Below are 21,853 nucleotides of genomic sequence, written 5' to 3' on the forward strand. Positions count from 1 at the left end.
GGATCGGGCCCTTCTGAATCGAATCGATTTTGGAAATCTGAATCGATACCCAGCCCTAATGAGCAATGCATTGCAATAGTCTAGCCTGGAGGACATAAAGGTGTGGACGAGCTTTTCTGAATCTGCCAGGGACAGTGTACAACAGAGTTTTGCAATGTTTCTGAGATGGTAAGATGAGGTTTTACAGAGGTGTTTGATGTGTGTGTCAAATGTGAGCTGAGGGTCCATTTTAACTCCTAGGTTAGTGACAGATGTGGAGAGAGGGATGCTTTGACCGGAAAAGGTGATGCTGGTGATGGCAGAAGAGTGGAGCTAGTGTAAAGTGCCAATTTGAATGACTTCTGATTTGGAGCTGTTTAATTGAAGAAAGTAATGCTTCATCCACACCCCGATCTCCTGCAGGCAGGCAGACAGTTTGGATGTTGGCAGGAGGATGGAAGAAGTGTGAGTTGTCCTTATGTAGAGTTGTGTATCATCAGCATAGCAGTGGTAGGAAACCCCATATTTGCTGATGAGGTTTCCCAGGGGGAGCAGATAGAGGGTAAAGAGGGTGGGACCCAATACCAAACCCTGCTGGTGACAGTGTGAGTGTGTGATTTTGCTTGGCCCAAAGTGACGTATTCGGATCTGGCAGACAGGTAGGAGGTGAACCAGTTGTGCACGTTTTTTGAGAGTCCAATGGTATGGTGGAGAAGGATGTGTCAAAAGCTGCTGTCAGGTACAAGAAGATGAGTAGGGATGGGGAACCGATGTCTGTTGCCATTAGGAGGTCATTTGTGACCCTGACCAAGGCTGTATCAGTGCTGTGGCCAGGGCAGAAACCAGACTGAAATGTTTTAAATAGTTTGAGATGAGTCATAAGTTGTGCTGTAGAACATAGACTAAGCGATTGTTGCAATTAAATTACAATTTAAGAGTCTCAGCTATCTTTTTTTTGTGTGTTTTTTCCTAAAGACTCAGCTATCTAAGGTCTTAAGTGGGGATTGATTTGGTCATTTGTGAGGAGGACTAGTTGAGCCTATTTTATTCATTATATGGGAGAACACTATTGGGAGAAAATAAGAAAGTACATTCAGCAAAGATGGTTTTAAACAAGCTATGGATGATTATTACAGATATTTATGAAAACATAATTTTCAGTTTGCCTTTTAAAGCATTTTAAAGCAACATGTTTGGCATGTTACTAAGTGACGCAGCTGATGGGAGATTACACAATAGTGGCACATGCTGACAATTTTGACAAATGTCATGCAGGCTACAATCATATGGGCAGTCAGGCCAAAATACTGCTTCTAACCACAAGAGGGAGGATTTCTGAGGAGGCATTTTGGCCATGTTTAGTATAAGTTGCAAAGCCTTATCTTCAATAACAAAGCATGTTCTGAAAAGCTTAGTCAAGGGATCGACTCTCACGCAAGAATTGACTGAACAGAAACTATCCAGGGCTGAGGTCTGTTTTGTCTGTTGTTTCTTAACAGGAAGGAAATTGGAATTAAATCACTCTGTAAATCTGTTTTCCAACCCTACTGTGGCTCTCTCAACACTCTGAATACACTTTCTTTCTAAACATACCATGCATCCGCTCTGTAGTTGATCTATTCCAAATTGTAATATTTTCTGTTTATAGAGGCTATTCTTGGTATATGACAGAGTTCTGTTCCTTTGGCAGTGTGTACCAAAAATGTGCATGTCAGTCGGAACCTGCTGTAGTCTGTCCCCGACTCACACTAACACAGTCATAGTTAGTCAGAACCACAATAAATATTAGTATGAAAAAATGTTTTAGCAGTCGTTAACGAGGACAAATTCATACTTTGCAATAATACAAGAGAATAATGTCTCCCATTTAATACTTCAGTATTAGTTAACTTAAGGCGGCCCGACACAGTGACGTTTTGGCCCCTGAGCTAATTTATTTTTAAACACTTTAAACAGTTGAAACTTATCTCCAAAGTAAACGAAACAGACTCAATATGGAACCGCAACGATAAGCAGTATCAAGAATGGAATCGTAATTGCTACATTTTTAGCAATTCCAATCCTGACCTATGATATCCAGTAACCCTGTTTAGGGTTAAAAATACATCTCCTTAATGAGAGTGTTTAGTGCTCTATCCAATGCAAACAATAGTAGTAAGAATGATAAGAAAAAGAAAAGGCAGAAGAATGGCAGTGTACTGTATACCACAACAATTCGTCACCCTGTTAAAATATTTGTCCCAAGTCTTTGCCTAAAAAAAATAGGCTTTTTTTGTGTGTGTTTCCTGAAAAAATTACTTGGCCGATTATTTTAAGAGAGATTAAAATTGAAAGCATGATGGCACTAATCGTTCTGTTAAACTTTGTTTTGTTTGGTTAACTCACCTCTAGCAGGTTGACACATTTGGATTTGACTTCATATTCAATGTAGGCTGCCTCTATTCCAGACTCTCTGCCCATCTTTGTGTAACACAGGTCTCTGGTGGAGTTAATCCTGCGGTCCACATCTTCCAGGTTAAACATGCACAGGGCAGAGTCTTCACTGGGTCGATTGGATGTAGCCAAACGAGTGGAAAAAACACCAAGAACAATCTCAGATCCTTGATTTACTGTGCTGTCCTTGTAAAATCCCAGCTGGACTGCTTGAAGGAGATTATAATTTTTCCCTGCTCGGGAACGACACGTCAAGGGCACTTCCACATATGAATAATAGGCTTGATCATCCAAACATATACGAGAGATGTAGGTGCGGTATTCACGTGATTTGGACCTCAGGTCTCGCCTGTAGAAGAGGAAGTACACATGATGATGGTGGGCAAAGGATGCAACAAAATGATGGTCATATTCAGAGAGGCGACCAGCCACAGCCAACTTTGCAGTTTCCTCATAAGAAAATATGGGTTCCTGGTCCAAGTTTCGTGTGGCGATGGGTGGCTGGCTGCTTGTGTAGCCTCGCCCTATAAAAAGAACCGGCTGCCTGTGCAAATGAGGCTGGACGATGAGGCCGACGGTACTAACATTGGGGTGATTAGCTGCTACGTATTGGGTATCCACTGGCGTCTCAGTGGAGAACAGCACCTTGTTGACAGAATCAAGACTTCGTTTCTGGCAGATTCCTTGGTTGACACTGCCGCAAGTAATGAGTTCCATGGAGTATGGGTTGATCAGCAAGAGCTTGTTGTGGTTGCTGGTGAGCCGCGCTTGAGGGCAGTTACTCTCTGTTACAGGAGGCAAGCACTCTCTGCTGTCTTTGACTGGTCCAGTATGATCCTGGAGTTCAGGCTGCAGAAATTTGTCCAACTGGAACAAGTTGTCACGAGCTCCAACATAAACTCGACCCACATTGGGGTGAGGATGCAAGGCCAAGTGCTCAAATTCGGTGTCATTCCGTATGAAGGTGGGATAAAAGCTAAATGATGAGTCTGTTCCTTGTGCAACAAAACCAGGCTTGGAGTTAAGGTCCCAGCCAGTCGCTAATAGCACGAGGGAAAGTAGTGATCTCACTGCTAGCACTGGAAGACGACATATCACCCACGCTGGCATTGCAGCAGATCTAATTGAAAGAGAAAACAAAAGCAGACTCTTAACACGACTTTCAACCAATAAATCCTCTGAACCCTCCCAAATCACTTTCCACTCTCTGTGAATTTACCTATTTTACCTAGTTTTTATATGTTTTGGGGAGCAAATGAGTTAAAAACTGCACCTATACATAATTTTTGTCCCCTTTCTATATCACCTAAAATGCCATAAGATATCTCCTAATATGAAATCAGTAATTGGTCAAGGGGTATCTTTGGGCATCTTTAAAGAGACAGTGTGTATTTTTTAGCACCATCTAGATAACTAATAATTCATTCTTTTTAAAAAGCCACAATTATTTTCAATAATATGGAGAAAAATAAGTTCTATCAACTCAACGTACATTAAAAAATTAAATTAAAAAAATCTAATAATCGCTAATTATATTACATAGATCGCATCTTGCCTTATAAAAGGCTGTTCCGCCGGCATTTTTTTTGCTACAGATACCTGAAGGAGAAGAACATGTTGCAATGTTCCGCAACCGTTAAATAAACTAAATACAATTAGCACCACATAGCCACCGCATCGCACGGAGGTTGTGCCAACATTGAACATATTTACAATTTCATATGGAGCACCATGGATGAAATATTGCAATCTTGATTTCATGACCAGCTCATGAAGCAATTTCTGAATGCAGAACTCAGCCTTATTCGTTTAACTACAGCCTCCCATTCAAGTGATTGAGAACACACGACCAGGCGAGCGGTGTGCACTCGCGATTTTTTTTAAACCACAATCTTTACAAATCCATCCACAAGCACCTTTTAAATTGTTGTAAAACATTATTATATTTATAGAATATACTGTATTTTTATGACTTTGGAAGACCAGCGGGCGCCTCTTGCCTTGCTTGCGTAAAAATAAGGAAATGGGCGAGTGCCACTGCAATGCCTGCTGCGTTTCTGCGTTGCTGCCTGTGCGCGTGTCAGAAGAATTGCACAATCAAGTAACGGGATCGATGATGTGATGTCGCCTTTCTTTTGTTTTAAAGGTGGCACTTTTTTTCTTTTTTTAAGGTCGCATGTTGTCATGCGATCTACCAATACTACCTTCGTGGTCGACTGGTCGATCGCAATCGACGCATTGAGCACCCCTGGTTTAGTGATTAAAAAAAGGGGGGACTCAATAACGTTGTTGAAACTGAATCAGTTACCGGTTCGGTCATTGTTCTCCAAAGTAAAAACATGTTTGCACGCACGCACGCACGCACCCCCCCCCCCCCCCCACACACACACATTAGTCTGCTTTCTTGAAGGGCTACATAAATCAGTGAATAATTACTGTTGAGAGGCTAAAATCAGCGCATTTGGGCAATTTTAAGTTCAACAATGGCTCCAAACGATTAATCGATTATTAAAATAGTTGGCGCCTAATTTGATAATCGATTTATTGTCGATTAATCAATTAATTTTGACAGCTCTAGCAGTTTAAATGACTAATATCGAGGTCATTCTTAAAATTTTTAGAGGTAGGGGCTGCTATTTGCAACAGGCATCAGTGTCTTTCAGCATCCCCCGAAAAACAAAACAAAAAACAAACAAGAACATACTTCCCCCATCGTTGTCTTCAATTGTGAAACAAGGAAAATGAGAAAGCCCCTTGAAACATGAACCAGTAGCCTGGCGGAACCAGTAGCCTGGCGGAACCGCATACGAGGCTCAACTACACAAACTAAAACTACTCAATACTATATGTAAACTAGAATTTACCCTTTGATGTTGGTATTCTTAATTCTTATGTGTTGTGACTAAAAAATCCTTTACAGTATTTTCACATCAACCTCAAGAAAAACAGTGTGAAATTTTGACAACTCACCATTTCACAGGGGCATTCGACCTTTTAACCTTCCAGCATAATCTGAAACACACAGAGAAAAAGATAACCTCAATAAAAGTTCTCTTTTGATCAAAGGTGACTTCCAGTATGAGTGTTGGCAGAAAAACTCAAACTGGATTAAATCGCTGAAATACTTTTTAAATCATTACAGACCCCATAAGGCCGTGGGAAGCTTATTCCCATTCCAATCTTGTCACACTAACTTACTACATCCTTTTTGCACGTTGAAAAAAAAGAAGAAGCCCCCAGTAAGTAGTGTCAATCCAAGAAGGCTTTAAGTACCTTCCAGTGAGTTGGTCCCAGTAAAAGATCTTCACTCATTGCTAGGCTACGACGTACAAAAGGTCTTTAGTTTCAGAGTCTGAGCCAAAAAAAAAGAAAGAAAAAAAGAAAGAAAAAGAAAAGAAGCAGAGAACCTGACTCCTTAGTGCCATGTTCAGTTTGTGAAGTTTATTTTATTTTTTTTCTACCGACATGACATATCTGAAAACCAGGATTTATCACCAAGAAATTCAGGGTCATCTTTAGTTGGCTACGCTAATAAATCTACTGTACGTTTCCTTACCAAAGACGAAGCCTTACAATCAATTATTTGCTGCGTTGATTTTCATTTTGACAGGGACAATTTAATCAGGGACATATTTACAACTCCCGTCCCAGGGCTCGACACTGCGACAAATTTACCCGCAAATGTGACCACTGCTAAAAAATGCATTTGGTCACACGGCTCAAGCACATGTTTCAATGTGTAGTGCAAGGGCTCAGTCGGCTCATCTTTGAGCCGTGATCCGTATGGATCAAGCTCCACGGTTCAGGTCGTATATAGTTCATGGAACACGCTGCGAAGGCCAACTTCAAAATAAAAGCCTTACAACTAATACATTGACGTCAACGCAATTGCCTTGTTACTTGCACTTTGAAACTGACCGTGGCAGCGCGTGGTGGGAGTCGCGGCTCAAGGCGGCTAGCTTGACTCATCCTCTCTTAACTATACCAACATCAACACAACGCCATCCCAAAATCTTATTTAATTGCTAATTAACTCATTCAAACCCAAAAACGTATAAATGCCTTTTTAATACTTTGTCCTGCACTCCCAAAAACCTTTTTGCATGCTTTTTTTTATTTATGCTAGGGCATTCAGAAGGCTTTGATACAGCTTCTGACATGAATAGGTCGCTTAAAGCAATGGTATTTATTACAAAAAACGGTCGGCAGGGTGGCAGTAGAGTATAAGAGATCAGCCAGGGCCATGTTGCAACAAGCTCTTTTTGCCAGTGTTTACAACAGGTATGTGAATAATGACTAAAAACTTAGCTATATTCTAATGCTAATTTTTGCTAAACGAAAACAGATACAAATATATATTTTTCCTAATGAAAGAAGAGACTAATCTTTCTTTTGGTAGGTTCCATGTTTTTATAGCAATAGAACACAATATACTGTGGACCTTGCAAAATCAGTCAAAATCCAGTGAAACAGTCGGGAGCAAAGGGGGTTGCTTCAGTCAAAATGGCTGGGAATGAATGCGCTAAGGACACTAAGAGACCGCTAGCTTATTAGTCTGTCATTGTATGATACGACACAAGTCTGCGTTGTTAGCAACTAGCCACTAACAGGAGCATTAACATTGACAACATTCGGCAAGCCGCGAGGTGCATTCAAATGCGGTCACATAGTCAGAGAGAAAAAAAGTCCATCAATGCATTAACCATCCACTGGTTATGGAACTTGTTGCCCAAGGGCGGCCAGTGTACAAGACTGACCAGCTACAACCCTGTCTGAGCCGTCGGGGGGAGTTGTCTGTCCAGTCAGGGTGTGTGCTGCTGGGAAGGCGAATGATAATGCCACGCTCGCTTCAGGCGAAAATGTTGCGACAGCTGCATGCAGGACATAGTGGAATTGTAAGAATGAAGGAGATAGCAAGGAGTTATTTCTGGTGGCTGGGACTAGACTAACAAATTGAACATGTTGCTACATCATGTTCTGCATGGCACCAAACAAGGAGCCACATTCCGTTAGTTCCTCTCCATGCATGAGAATTCTCACCGGATGCATGGTAGTTTACATTGACTTTGCGGTGTCGCTGGAAGATAGGATCATCCTGGTGGCCATCGATGCACACAGCAAATGGCCCAAGGTGGCAGTAATGAGGTCCACTACTACAAAAAAGACCATTGAAAAGCTGGGTGAGATGTTCTCTTGATTTGGATTTCCCAGCCAACTAGTTTTGGATAATTGTCCTCAATTTGTGTCTACATTGGCCCCTTATGACCCTGGCACAAATGGCTTGGCCAAAAGATTTGTGCAGACATTGAAAAATGCCCTAAAAACATCCCAAGGCCAAGGGATTCTCCATCAAATACTGCATAACTTTCTGCTGACTTACAGGAACACTTCGAACAGCACTACGGGGTCATCTCTTGCAAGACTAATGTTTATACGAGATCTGCACCACTTCTGACCTGTTGAAGCAGTCTCAAGTGGGGGAGTGTTCGAAGCCAACAGGATAGGCAAGTGCAACGTGGAGAACGGCGAGCATGTGAGGAGAGAAAGTTTTACAATGATACATCTACCTAGTTTTACAGTACTATATTTTTTATTGTAATATTTAAAAAGTACAATAACAATTGTAACATTGACGGGTCTTAATAACTATCATACAAATATCTAACCTCAACTACAGTGATACATCTACCTGGGTTCCAGCGACGATCATTGCTCAGACTGGACCAGTCTCCTATGCTGTCCAGACAGGGGACATGATATGGCAGAGGCATGTAGATCAGCTGCTTTCAACCTATTCTGGATAAGATGTGTGACACTAAGCAAAATTAACGGATACGCTGCCTACATGTATCTGTTCCCTTCAACAATATGCCACAAGCCTCATCACCGGGCAAATCTTTGCCAGAGGTTCTCTCCTTCCTGAAACAATTGATATCCTTCAATGTTAATCATATTGTATTGTTGTGTAGCCAGGATTCAGTCAGACAGGGCAAGGGTAATCTAAGTCCTTTAAGGAGATGAATGGATGGTTTGTACTTGGGTTCCCACAGCACTCTGGCGTGGTGGTTATTGTCAAATCGATATTTGTCAAGATCGATATTTGTTAATCTTGCCAGCAAGCTGAATTTTCGCGGTATTTGTTCATAAAGACTACGAGAAATACATCTTGTACCGCTCCCGCTAATATGTTTGCAACCAACCTTTTTTAGGTTGGACCAATCAGGCATGTTTAGGGCGGGGCCAAACCAAGAAGTGCCAATGGGGGGGACAAACAAACCTAACAGACGAATGGACGCTGCAATTCTGTTCTCTCAGAATTACTCACCTTTACCTTGTTAAATGTTGAACAGCGAGAGGCGCTTCGTGCATTTTTATGTTATTTTTTCCAAAGACGAGACATTTTCATCCGTTGCCGTGATTGGTCAAAACAAACGCAAGATGCCGCATCGTCCAATCAGCTCGAAATATTGTACAGAATGGCCCTCCTTTCCCGAACAGATCTGCAGAGTGAAATTCCAAATTGATAATTTGAACTTCCTTGAGTGAATCACAATTATCAATCTGGCTTTTGAGGTTAGATATTTGTATGATAGTTATCAAGACCCGTCAATGTTACAATTATTATTGTACTTTTTAAATATTACAATAAAAAATATAGTACTGTAAAAACCTTTTATATAGAGATAAAGTGGGCATCAAAAAACTCATGCCACCATGAAATAGGCCTGTTAGGACTTAAAAGATGGAGCAAAAGCTTTCAGAATCAAACATTCCTGGAAGGCACATTCAGTTCAGTCATTAGACACTTCATTGAGTCGTTAACTCTCTTTTATTATAAATTTGAACAGCCAACATTCTTCAAGTTCAACTGAGACAATTACTCAAGTGATTTGTGGATTAACAACCCAAAAGTGGGGAAATGGCGAGACAAATACATACTTTTAAGCCTCAGTGATCACAGAACACTGATGGAATGCGACTAATCATAAAAAGAAGGAGTAAGAGACAGCCATTATAGTGACTACCCACGATGCCTAATTCAACACCCACTCATTTTCTAATGAGAAGTCTTACTTGTCTCCCCTGTATAATTTTGACCAAATTTGTTTTGGAAATAATCCCCCACCACCACCACTACGTGCCCATGAACGGAGATGTTACGTATGTAATTAGCTCCCGAGATGGTATGCTTTGCACCAGGGGTTTTCCAATTGTTGTTTTATTCAGATACTGATCATCCATAGGGGGTTTCCAATCGTTGTTTTATTCAGATACTGATCATCCATAGGGGTTTTCCAATCGTGGTTTTATTCAGATACTGATCATCCATGAGTGAGATAGGCCAATACAGATCACATACTGTAGATTAACTTCACATTTTAATTTTTAGAGCTGCTCACTAATGATTATTTTAACAATCGAACTATTTTTTTAGATTAAAAAAGTGTGAATGCTGAAAGCTGAATGCTAATAATATTTTAAATGCTTTATAATAATAATAATAATAATAATGTGAAATTACATTAAATATTGCACATGTTAAATAATTTGACAATAATCATTATTCAATGTCATATAATGATTATTGTACTAAAATCTGCGCCAAACAGAATTCAAACCCTGGTTTTCCACACACCAGTCTATTGCTTTAACCACTGGACTATTGATGACTTAGAAAAATCTGTGACTTAGGATGTAATACATTGTCATTGAAAATATGGAATAATATTGAGAAAAATGTAGTGCAGTGTTTCCTCACTTTTCGCAAGTGATAGGTTCCATGCCCACCGATGTGAATTTCCACAAAAAAGAGGTCTTTTTTTTTTACTTCAATAACCGCTAACACTGTCACCTTAATGAGCTCTTCTTACGCAGTTGTGTAAAATGAGCAGTCTCTTTGACATTAACTGCCTTCAATTAACTTGTTTTCTTACTTCTCCTGCGAGTGCACGTGCACTGAGGAGAAAGAGGGTGGGGCCGAGGAATGAGACACATTGGCCTTACTGTGTAGGTGCCAGTGTGTAACGAGTAACTGGGGTCTGTTCTAAAAAAAAAAAAAAGAAGCTCGCCAGTGATGGGGCACTGACTTGCTAAGAAGAATTAAAAGAAGATTTATTTATTTTTTACATCATTAGATCTGATCGGTTTGATCATGATCGGCCAATAATTGCCATTTTAGGCATGATTGGTGATGGCCTCTAATGTCATAATTTGCGTGAGCGATCAATGACGTCATTGATCGGTGCAGCGAAATAAAACATTACTGCAAAAACAACCTTGTTCACTCTGAAGTCTTTCTGTGCTGTTCTGTTCTGTGCTATTGTATGTTATCCCGAAAATGATTTTTTTTTAGTCATCTTGCGTGTTGTCGGAGCGGATACGGTAAGTCTTTGCACTGAGAGGCGGAAGTTTCGCCTCCAAGCCCTCGACCATCCAATGATGACCAAGGCTTTTGTGTTGACGTCCATGTATTATTGTATTATTGTGGGAATGCTTAGCACATACGTTATTGTGATTTTTATCCTCCACACTTTTTTGCCGTGTAACAACTCCAAGATAATACATCCAATTTACATTGTTCAAATTTCAACTTGCTTAAAAAAATTCACGCCTTCCAGGGTATATATGTCTGATTCCACATAACTTACAGTATTCACACAATTTAACGTTAAATAACAACTTTTCCCCATTAATTTTGAATGGACACACATTGACATTTTTCTAAGTCCCACTTTCCACGCCCACTTTCATACATACAACTGATCATTACCAGATATCTGATACTGCTCAGTGGTGCAGTTGGTAAAGTGCATTGTCCAGTAACCAGGAGGTCGCGGGTTTTAATCCAACCTTCGACTGTACATTGCAAATATATTCATGGCCAATATGCTAAGTGATACACAGTATATGTAAACCAACTCACTATCAAATCAGGAAATGCATTAATGCATAATTTCACAGAAATTATTAAACACGTGTCCCCATTCAGCATTGATTGATTTCAGCTTTGTACAAAACTTTTAAATATGAATACGCCCTGAGCCATGAGCTACAACAATTTACTTAGCTCAGTGCTTAGAGTAATTGCCTGCCACCATGGAGAACCTGGGTTCAATCCCTGCTTGGACCACATTTTAGTACATTCGATGGTTTGAATCTCACCTTAGACTTTTCTTTTTTTATTTTATTTATCTTTTAACGACAATTAACAATGAGTCATTTTCATCCATCCATCCACCCATTTTCTTAACCGCTAGTCGTCACAAGGGTCGCGGGGGGCGCTGGAGCCTATCCCAGCTGGCTTCGGGCAGTAGGCGGGGTACACCCTGAACTGGTTGCCAGCCAATCGCAGGGCACACAGAGATGAACAACCATCCACACTCACAATCACACCTATGGAAAACTTGGAGAGTTCAATTAACCTGACATGCATGTCTTTGGAATGTGGGAGGAAACCGGAGTACCCGGAGAAAACCCACGCAACATGCAAACTCCACCCAGGAAGGCCGAAGCCCGGACTCGAACTCACGTCCTCTGCACTGGGAGGCGGACGTGCTAACCAGTTAAGCCACCGTGCCACCCTGAGTCATTTTTACATAGTTAATTTTTCAATTTACTTCATAAGCGTTCAGCTTAGCATTCAACTATTAGCATTTAGCTTTCAGCATTCCCACGCAATTTCGCAGAAATTGCACTTAGTCTAGTTGTTATTCCTATTGTTATTGTAATTGTATTACTCCTTTTATTTTGAAGTTGGCTTTAGCAGCGCATAGTGGATAGCTTGATTCCTTGCACTTGATCCGAACGCATCACGGCGCAAAGATTCGTTGCACTACTAAAAGTATGCAATTGTGCCGTGCAACCTGATGATTTTTTGGGGGATTTTTTGGGGACCAGCAAACACTGTAAAGTTGGCCACATTTGTGGTAAATTGGTCGCCATGTCGAGCCTTGTTGTCTGGTTGTCTTTTCCACCATCCATCTGCGTGGCTGCACTCCTCTCTAGCTGCCATTTCTTCTGTACCGGCCCGCACTCACATTACTCTAACCAAACCGTGCCCAGTTACCTCCAAAATATACGTCAGCACGTTGATTCACACAAGAAGAAGATGTCATGTATGGTCAACAGTTCTAGTCGCTCGCTATATACGTCGCACATACGTACGTGACGTCATGGTTACTTTTCGCGCGGCGACTACTCGCTGCAGCTGTGCACATGTGCGGCCAACCGTACCCATTCTCAGGCCCACCTTTCCCAATCATGCTAAACTGGGGATCCGAACTGTATTCAGGCACGGATCGATTGCCCTCACATTACCGGACTTTAGCAGCAAGCTTACCCCTGTATGAGAGTGTATTTGTTAGGTTTCGGTTTTGTAGGGGTTGGATTTTGTTTATTATGGGTATGTTTGTTGTTTTTGTCTGTGGTTGGTGTTTGTCATGTGTTCCTGATTTCTCCCCTTGTCTCGTTATGTCTGATCACATCCACCTGTGTTTCATCCCTTCCCAGTGTGTCTGACCAATCGGTGCACTCAGCCTATTGTGTTCCCCAGGTGTCTCTCATTAGTGTCGGTGTATTTGTCCAGTCTGGGTCAGTCCATTGTCATTTCCAAGTTTTGTTGTTTCTTCCATGTCTTGCTAGTTCCTCGTTATGCCACTTGAGTTTGCTTTGATTTAGGACTTTGTTGTTTTTTGGCACATTGTGCACCACCTTGTTTTTGTTTAATTAATAAAACCCTTTTGTTTTTGGACTTTACCTCAGGCTTCCTCGCTCTGCCCCCCTCCTCCCCACACACACTTGGGTCCAAAACCACAGCCAACCGTGACAGTATTTAACAGCTTGAGGGTCTGTTAAATAAGAGACAGCCACCAAATATTTCCCAATTAAGATATTTTTTAATGTAAGACTAGGAGACAAGGATGAGGACATACACGCATATATCCCAAAATAAATCTTAGCCAGAGACAGGCAGACAGATTTTTATTATATGATTATAGGCCTTGATATTGGGAGTAAACATCTGTGATGCTATAGTCGTTAAATGGCTATGCTGTCCCACTGGGAGCTTCCTCAGTTACCAGTATCCTGAGGCAAATTTTGCAAATACAACCTTTGACATTGGTCTGTTCTGTCTGGCTAACTGGCCCTGCTCACCACACATAAAAGGCCAGTTATGGGCACAAGCTTGCTGCTGCAGAACTTGATGGGCTTTGCTCCAGATATTGTGACACCATGTTTGTGTGTTTAACCAGTCATTTGTCACACTCAGGTCCAGCACTTTTGTCCATTAACTCACAGAATGAATACAGAAACTATTCAGGTTATTGAAAAATGAAGGATAGAAACATTTCCCCAGTTTAACATTTAAAAAGTCTGCTAGAGAACCTCAGGGTGCCCTGCGAGTGTTGATATGAAAAGCATATCAGATAGATAAGATAGCCCAAGACCTTTTAAGATGGTGGGGTGGCATGACTCAGAGTGGTTGTCTCGCAACCCAGACATTGTGGGTTTGACCCTTTTACCCATGTTGAAGTGTCCTTGAGCAAGATACTGAACCACCAGTTGCTCTTGATGCTGAACCATCAGTTGGTGAATGTGAAGTCAGTGTAAAGTGCTTTGAGTGCCTTAATGCCAAATGTGGAAAAGGGCTATACAAGTGAAAGACCATTTACCATTTTACCACAAAATTTAAAAAACAGTAAAATAACCTTAAAATTGATCCTGACTAGGGGAGTCAATGCAGTGATCTTGGTGAAAAATCTTGGTAACAGCTTTTCATAGACCTTTCAGGGCTCACAGGCTGCATTTGTACTTGATGACCCCATACAGCATTTTCATAGCAAAATAGACCAGGAAACAAGTCAAAAATGAGCAGTTCCAAGTTAAAGCACAAATGTAATTACGTTAACTGCTCAAAACTGGTCAAGATGGCGTTGCACACGCTATGTCAATTTTTGGATACTTAATCAGCATAAACTTTTTTTTCATTGGTATTTGCACTATTTGTGTTTTATAAACCATGTTTTATCAAATGAAGGACAATGAATATTTTCTCTCTCTCTCTCTCTCTCTCTCTCTCTCTCTCTCTCTCTCTCTCTCTCCTTCTCTCTCTCTCTCTCCTCTCTCTCTCTCTCCTCTCTCTCTCTCTCTCTCTCTCTCTCTCCTCTCTCTCTCTCTCTCTCTCTCTCTCTCTCTCTCTCTCTCTCTCTCTCTCTCTCTCTCCTCTCTCTCTCTCTCTCTCTCTCTCTCTCTCTCTCTCTCTCTCTCTCTCTCTCACAATGTAACATACCATGTGCGCCTTGTAACCCAGTAGCAGATAAATCCCAAATAATCAAAGTCCACACGACATCACGCGGCTGCCCGCCCGCCCTCTCTCGCTCGCTCTCTCTCTCCCCCCTGCCACCCCCTCTCTCTCTCTCTCTCTCTGTCCCTCCCTCCAATCAGCATATACAATGTGTGTCCAAACCAGAAGTAATTCCTTTTTTTGTGTGTGCTCTATGCAAAATGACTTTCATGAGCAAATTGAAAAAATATAATTGCCATTAATTCAAGCAATTTTAAGGAAATTTGCTATTATTGGGATGGTCTTTTAAAAAAAAAAAAATCTGTCATTGTTTTAAAATTTTTAATTTATGTATCATAAGTACTAATGGTATCTGCACTTGGTATCGGTGAGTACTGAAGATTTGAGTATCAGTATCGGTCCAAAAAAAGTGGTATCGAACATCCCTAATTCTAAAACCTGACTGGAAAACCTCCATGACATTATGTTCATTCAAGAAAGACTCAACTGAGTGTGCACCACTTTTATAAAACTATTATATCCATTCACCCATCCATCCACCCATATATCCATTCATCCAGCCATCCATTTTCAAAAGCACGAGCCTCAGCACTCTCCCTCTCTCGCTCTCTCTCATAATCATAGTTGCCGTTGAACACAGGACATTTTCTGAGCAGCAGTTAAACATGTACTTGTTGCAATCTTAGCAAAACATTGAAGACTGTTTTACCAAAGTAAGTTCGCAAGATGAATCACATGGATGGAAGAAAGACACCCAAATTCACGCATTTGTGTGCCTAGCCCACCAATAACAGTGTAAATGTTAGTGTAGCTGGCATGTTCTTCTCAGCAAGCTGCGTGTGTATATGAGAGTGTGATTGTATGCGATTATGTGAGTTGGACTGCCAGACAAAGAGATTCTTTGTATCCCTGTGAAGCTAATGCTGTTACCATAGCATTGCCTAGATAAAACCTCTGAGTGATGCTAAGCAGTTGAGGTGGTGCTGCAGCTTTGCTAATCAAAGCAGCCCACTTTGTTGTTCCTCATACTTAACTCATTCAGTCCCAGCCATTTTCACTGAAGCAACCCCCTTCGACACCCGGCTGCTTAACTGGATTTTGACTGATTTTGCAAAGCCCACAGAATATTGTGTTCTATTGCTATAAAAACAAACCTACCAAAGAAAGATTAGAGTCTCTTCTTTCATCAGGAAAAAAAGTATATTTATATCTGTTTCTGTTGTGCAGCAATTAGCATTATAATAGCTAAGTTTCATCATTATTCACATTCCTGTTGAAAACACTGGCAAAAAGAGCTTGTTGCATGGCTCTGGCTGATCTCTTACACTCCGCTTCCACCTGCTGGCTGTTTTTTGTAATAACTACCTTTGCTTTAAGCCACCGCTTCATGTCAGAATTTGCATCAAAGCCTTCTGTATGCTCTTGCATAAATCAAACATAAAAAACATATTCAGTTCCCTTGTTTCTCGCGGCTTCTTCTTTCACAGCCTCGCTGTTTTGCGAATGTTTTACAGCGTGCTTTTTTTTTACAGCGTTGCAGTTTTTTTGTTTTGTTTTTACAGTGTATGCACACGGCGTCCGTCGCCGCCGTCAGACGGCTCAGCGCGCCACCTGCCAGCCGCCCCATTGTTCACGCAGGCCCGTGCTGGCCACAGCGCTTGAGTGGAGCGCTCGAGTGGAGTTTCAGGAGCAATGGGGTCCCGGTATGGCCCGTCGCTTTCCGACCTTGCCCGTCGCGTTCGCGATCTGTAGATAGAGGCCGGTTTCCTAATTTCATGGCCTGGAACACTTCAGCGTGCGTCTGCCACTGCCCCATGGCTCACACCTTGATTACACCAGCTTGTTCATATTACACCGGCTGCGTATACGCTGCGGATCGACTGCCGACCAGCTTGTCGTACCGAGACCGCCAGACCTGGCAATGCGCTCCCGAGCCTCCCAGTCGAAATGGATTTCTCAGCCTCGTATCATCATCATTAAAATTAAGTGACATTTCTAACAGATGTTTTGTTAGTGTTGTGTGTGTGTTTTTTAATGACTATTTTTATTTTTAGAAAAACATACCGGCTGGAAAAAATTGATCGATCGCCGTTATATTTTTGTTTCTTCAATAAACGTTTTGGATATTAGTTTAATTCTATTTTATTGTTATTATTATTATTTTAAATCTACAAAGGTTTGAACACAGAGTGTATAAATTTACAAAGGTTTGAACACAGAGTGTATAGGCCTACTGTATTTAAATAAGAGATACAGTATGTGAGCCTATCAAGAAAAGTGCATGTATAAAGTGTGTGGTGAGGTGTTAGCCATAAAACATATAATAAATAAAAAATATATAGTATGAACGAAAAAACATTTAGAATAAACGGAAAAATATATATACTGTGTTGTATAATAATAATAATTAAAAAAAAACTTTTTAACTCATTCACTGCCAATGACGGCCATAGACGTCAAAGATCTATTTTAACTGGGCTGGCAGTGAATGAAAAAAAAACATATGATGAATGAAAAAGCATTCATAATAACAAAAAATCATACCAAAACGAAAAACCATTTAGAATAAACGAAAAAAAATATGTAATCAACGGTAAATCAAAAATAAAATTTACGCGGATTTCCATTATCACGGGTAGTTTTTGGAACATAACACCCGCGAGAAACCAGGGAACACTGTAAATATGTTTTTGGGAGTGAAGAACAAAATATATAAACATTTTTTTATTTTTTTTACACATTTTGGGGTTTGAATGAGTTAATGAGGGCCATTCAATATACTGTATAAAATTGATAAGTACTCAATGAAAGGCGGAATAATGTTCTTGATGGTGACATGCCAAGAAGGACGACAGAAGTGAGAACTCACTTCCATGGTCCAACCATGCTCAAAGCAGTTGATGACATCACTCAGTCTGATGATGGATGGTGGATGATATTTTATGGAATTTAGGTATCTCTTTTGGAAAAGCTCACCAAATTAGTCAGCCGGAGTGATCTTGCATCAAGACAATGCCAGATTTCATACAGCAAACAAAACAGTGGAGACAATCAACAATTTGTGTTGAGAACTGCTTTCCCATCCCCATTAAGTTACATTCACATCAAATGCGGTGCAAGTGTTTCTACTGTTGCGATTGCATTGTAGTCAACGTAGTTTGCGCAGTGGGGCTTGGATGCGTGTGGAGCAGCGTGGATGACACGTTTGGAGTGGTGGGACAATCTGCACATTCACATTTTCACCAAAGTTAAAATAAATGAACTTTCTTCGTACATCGTCTCGCCAATGGGTACGGACTACGTCACACTCAGTGTCCTGTCTGTACTAGTCACCCGGAGCGCTACAACATAGCCAGCCGGGACCTAATGGTGAGCAAGGAAGTTAGCATACAGTACCTGGTAAGTGTATTTTAATTGTTTACAGCTATTCAACTGTACAAAGGTAGCAACAGTGTTTAGCATTAGCCAAAGTAATTTTAGTAATTTACCTGTTCAATGTTACTTAAAGTTTAAGTTTAAGATGCTTCACCTCAAAGTGTTTGCTAGCATTTCTTTTTTGAGGGGCAGACATCAAAATGTAATTTGTACTGAAATGTAGGCCTGATGTTGTAACAATCTGCAGTATGGCACCGCGCCACAAAGCCCTTTTTTCATTTTGCCGACAATGTATTTGATGCCGTGGACTTGTACGCTTAACCGTGACGCGTGATAGCGCCAAGAAGCCTATGTTTTCCTATTAATAAAGTAAACCTGTGGACTTAGAGTCTTTTTTTTTTTTATATATACACACGTTACAATGTGTTTGTGCCTGTATACAAGATACAGAATTTAAATTTGGTCTTTGTTTTTTTTAATGGAAATTGTTTTAATAGTTTGCATTTCTGTGTTTTGGGGAATACATGTATTCATGTTCATGCATTGTTGTCCTCTAATAACATGAAAATATTTTCATTTTTGATAAATAATTTTTTTTTTTTCCATTCTAACCCAACCTCTTGCTCCAACTCACCTGTGATCCTAATGAGAATAAGCAGTAAAGAAAATATTGAAATGTGATAAATGTGCAAAAAAAAATACATAAAATTAAAAATTAAAAATTAAAATTAGGCAGGGGCAAATACTTTGCACGGCACTGTATGGTGCAAGAATTACTCTAGAAAGGAAACACTTTCCCCTGAACAGAGGATTAAATATTTTCTCTGTGGCGAAAACAGATCCACAAAAGCCACCATCTACAATACACAGGTGTTTACAAAGTGCACTTATTTTGTCTCGGTGGATACATTTCTAACAATCTGTAAAAGTTCACAATGTGTGCCACATAATTCAATTTAACTCTGTGACAACTAGAGCAAGCAACCTATCAGTTTAATGCAGCATGAGAACAGTGACACTGTCTGAATCTATGAGCAATGTCTAACACCAAACGTGCTCTGCCAGAGTGGGCCACCCTGGAGGTGGACTTGCCATAATGGTTTGGACTGCCCTTTGTCAGCTAACTATGTGAAACTGCCGCTTGCGGCACATGGTTAAACCAAAGATGACTCACAAACGAGGACACTCAAAATGACCTTAGCTGTCTTTGTGGTGAAAGGTGCTGAAGGACACATGTTCGGCCGTTCATTAATTAGGGGAAGTATCCATAGAGGGAGAAGAAAAGGGAAGTGTCAGAAGCAACAATTCCTCTTTCCTTTTCCATTCCTCCTCTTTGGGAGAGCTTTTATTTTTCTACTTTAAGTCAGACAAAGACAAGATGTCCCCTGGTGGTCAACATTAGAATGCAACTAGTTATGTACCCTTGAAATGGACCAGACTCCAAAAATTACAAATGAGAAATACCATGTGATGGCATCAATGTCAGGAGTGTATTTTATTTTATATTTTACCAGCTGAGTGGCATTGTGGATGAGCAGTTACCACATCCGATTCAGAGTTCTGAATCTGGGCTCTATCCTTCCCGTGTATAGTTGGAATAGAATAGTACATTGGTTTCCAAACCACACGTTTTTTTTCTTGTTTTTTTTGGGTAACTAAAATTTACCTCATCTTACAGACTAGATTTTGTTCATGAACTGTTTTGGCATGGCCATGGAAGGCTCACAACTTTGTGCTTTTTCTCCTGTCACATAAAGATGACTGGCTCTGTGCTTCAGTTACAGTATTTTGGTTTCCTTGCCCAAAATGGCAACCATATTACGCAATTCAATGCAAAAGCTGCGCTTAAATGTGTGAGGTGGTGGCCATATAGGGCTAGCAGTAACCACAATGAATATAAACATCACTGTACCCAAAAAGGCTAAGACACCGCACACTGTTTTACTGGATTTTGACAGATTTCGCAAGGCCCACAGAATAGTGTGTTGTATTGCTATAGATAACATGAAACCTCCCAAAAGAAAGATTAAAGTCTCTTTCAACAGGAAAAAAAAAGTATATTTCTATCTGTTTCCGTTTTGCAGCAATTAGCATTCGAATATAGCTTAGTTTCATCATTATTCACAAATCTATTTAGAATTCTGAGTAACTGAGGGGTTTTTCAACATCGCCTGGTTAATTTCCTATGCACTGCTGCCACCTGCTGGCTGTTTGTGTAATAACTACCATTTCTTCAACCGTTCTTTGCAGTTGAGAGGCTGCATCAAAGCCTTCTGCATGCTCTATCTAGCATTAAAAAAAAAACCATTAAAACATATAAATACGTCTTTGGGACACTTAACTCTTTGACCGCCATAAACGTTATATAACGTTTAGTAAAAACCTACGAAGGGGCGCAGAGGACGTTAAAAGACGTTCACTATGTTTTGTTTTTTTTTGGGGGGGAAACGGGTGGAGGAAAGCCAAAGACGGAAAGCATCTATCAATACTAAAAAGCGCAATGATGTCGACGATGATGATGACTTGACGCCAAAGTTGGAACCCTTGACGCGACCGTTATGATCACGTAGTAAGCCTCACCGGCTAGCGCTGCTAACGCCGGAAAACGCGGAGCTGCTCAAGCGGACATTCGATCGGGCGATGGATGCATATTCATCGGAGGAGCGGGTACAGTCTGATCACGGAGAAGACACTGGTTCTGGACTACGATGCCACCATGAATGGAGTGGATAAGATGGATCAGAACATCTCTTACCACCCGGTATAGGAACTGAAGGACATGAGGAAGCCAGACGTAACACCACCGTAACGTAACCGTAGCATGATCCTGATAATAGACTTGATGGCAACACACACTGCAGTATATACTTGCTATTCCCCGGAAAAAACGGCCGGCAAGAAAGTGTAGCTTCTGCACGCGAAGAGGCAATCGCAGTGAAACTAATCTGTTGTGCAAATCCTGTTGTGTCTCCTTGCACGCAGGGGAGTGTTACACAAAAAGAAAAACTGTCGTTGAAACATCCACACAATTGTAAATAGTACCACAGTTGCACACATTTGTAAATAGTTTGCCAAATTGTTGTCAAATTGTTACACTGTTGAATGTAAATAAACGTATTTTGCTATCAAAAAACACTTTTTCATTCTTGGTGGTAGTGTTTTATAGAAGTAAAGCACTATTTAGATGTTTGTGGCATCATTCATGGACAAAAAGAAGTGCAAAATTCACTAGAGTGCATGAAATAACATTGTTTCACTAAAAGCTTGATTTCTCCGTATTTTGGTCCAAAACAAGCGCATTTGGATGAAACTAACCATTTTCTATTGTTGATTACTAAAGAACGGAATAAGGTAGAAACAAACTTTTTTTTTCTGATGAAAGATGAAAGTTCAATCTTTCATTTGGTAGTATGTGTGTTTCCATAGTCCAAACAGAGAATTTTCTGTGGACCTTGAAAGATCAGTCAAAATGCTTAAATCAGCTGGCACTCACAGCATCCCTTTTCTGAAAACGTCTGGCAGTCAAAGAGTTAAAATGGAACTCATTTAAAAGTTTTGGGAGAAGCAGCAGTGTAACTGAGTATAAACAATCAATATATGTAATACTGATAGAATACAATGTTAAATGTTAATATAGACTAAGCCTGACAATGTAATGATGTCCATGTACAGTACTCCTTGTTGGACTTTTATTTTGAAATTGGACATCGCCACACATTGGCTGCATGCTTCTAAATTTTGAAAAATACTGTGATATATAGT

The 21,853-nt window shown here is 40.5% G+C and overlaps 1 protein-coding gene across 1 annotated transcript in view; it reads right to left on the reverse strand.

Annotated features, from left to right (window-relative positions):
- Positions 1–21,853, reverse strand: part of plxnb1b (plexin b1b) — a 125,288-nt gene that overhangs the window by 66,440 nt on the left and 36,995 nt on the right. The window contains exons 3-4 of the mRNA XM_086086181.1: positions 5,383–5,424; positions 2,365–3,532 (exon numbers count right to left, since the gene is read on the reverse strand). Of these exons, the coding sequence (XP_085942307.1) occupies positions 2,365–3,522 (1,158 nt within the window). The 5' untranslated portion in view covers positions 3,523–3,532; positions 5,383–5,424. The remainder of the gene's footprint in view (positions 1–2,364; positions 3,533–5,382; positions 5,425–21,853) is intronic.

This window comes from Leptonotus elevatus, chromosome 10, assembly GCF_054856555.1.
Source record: "Leptonotus elevatus isolate MCC_2025b chromosome 10, RoL_Lele_1.0, whole genome shotgun sequence".
In the NCBI taxonomy this organism is placed as follows: domain Eukaryota; kingdom Metazoa; phylum Chordata; class Actinopteri; order Syngnathiformes; family Syngnathidae; genus Leptonotus; species Leptonotus elevatus.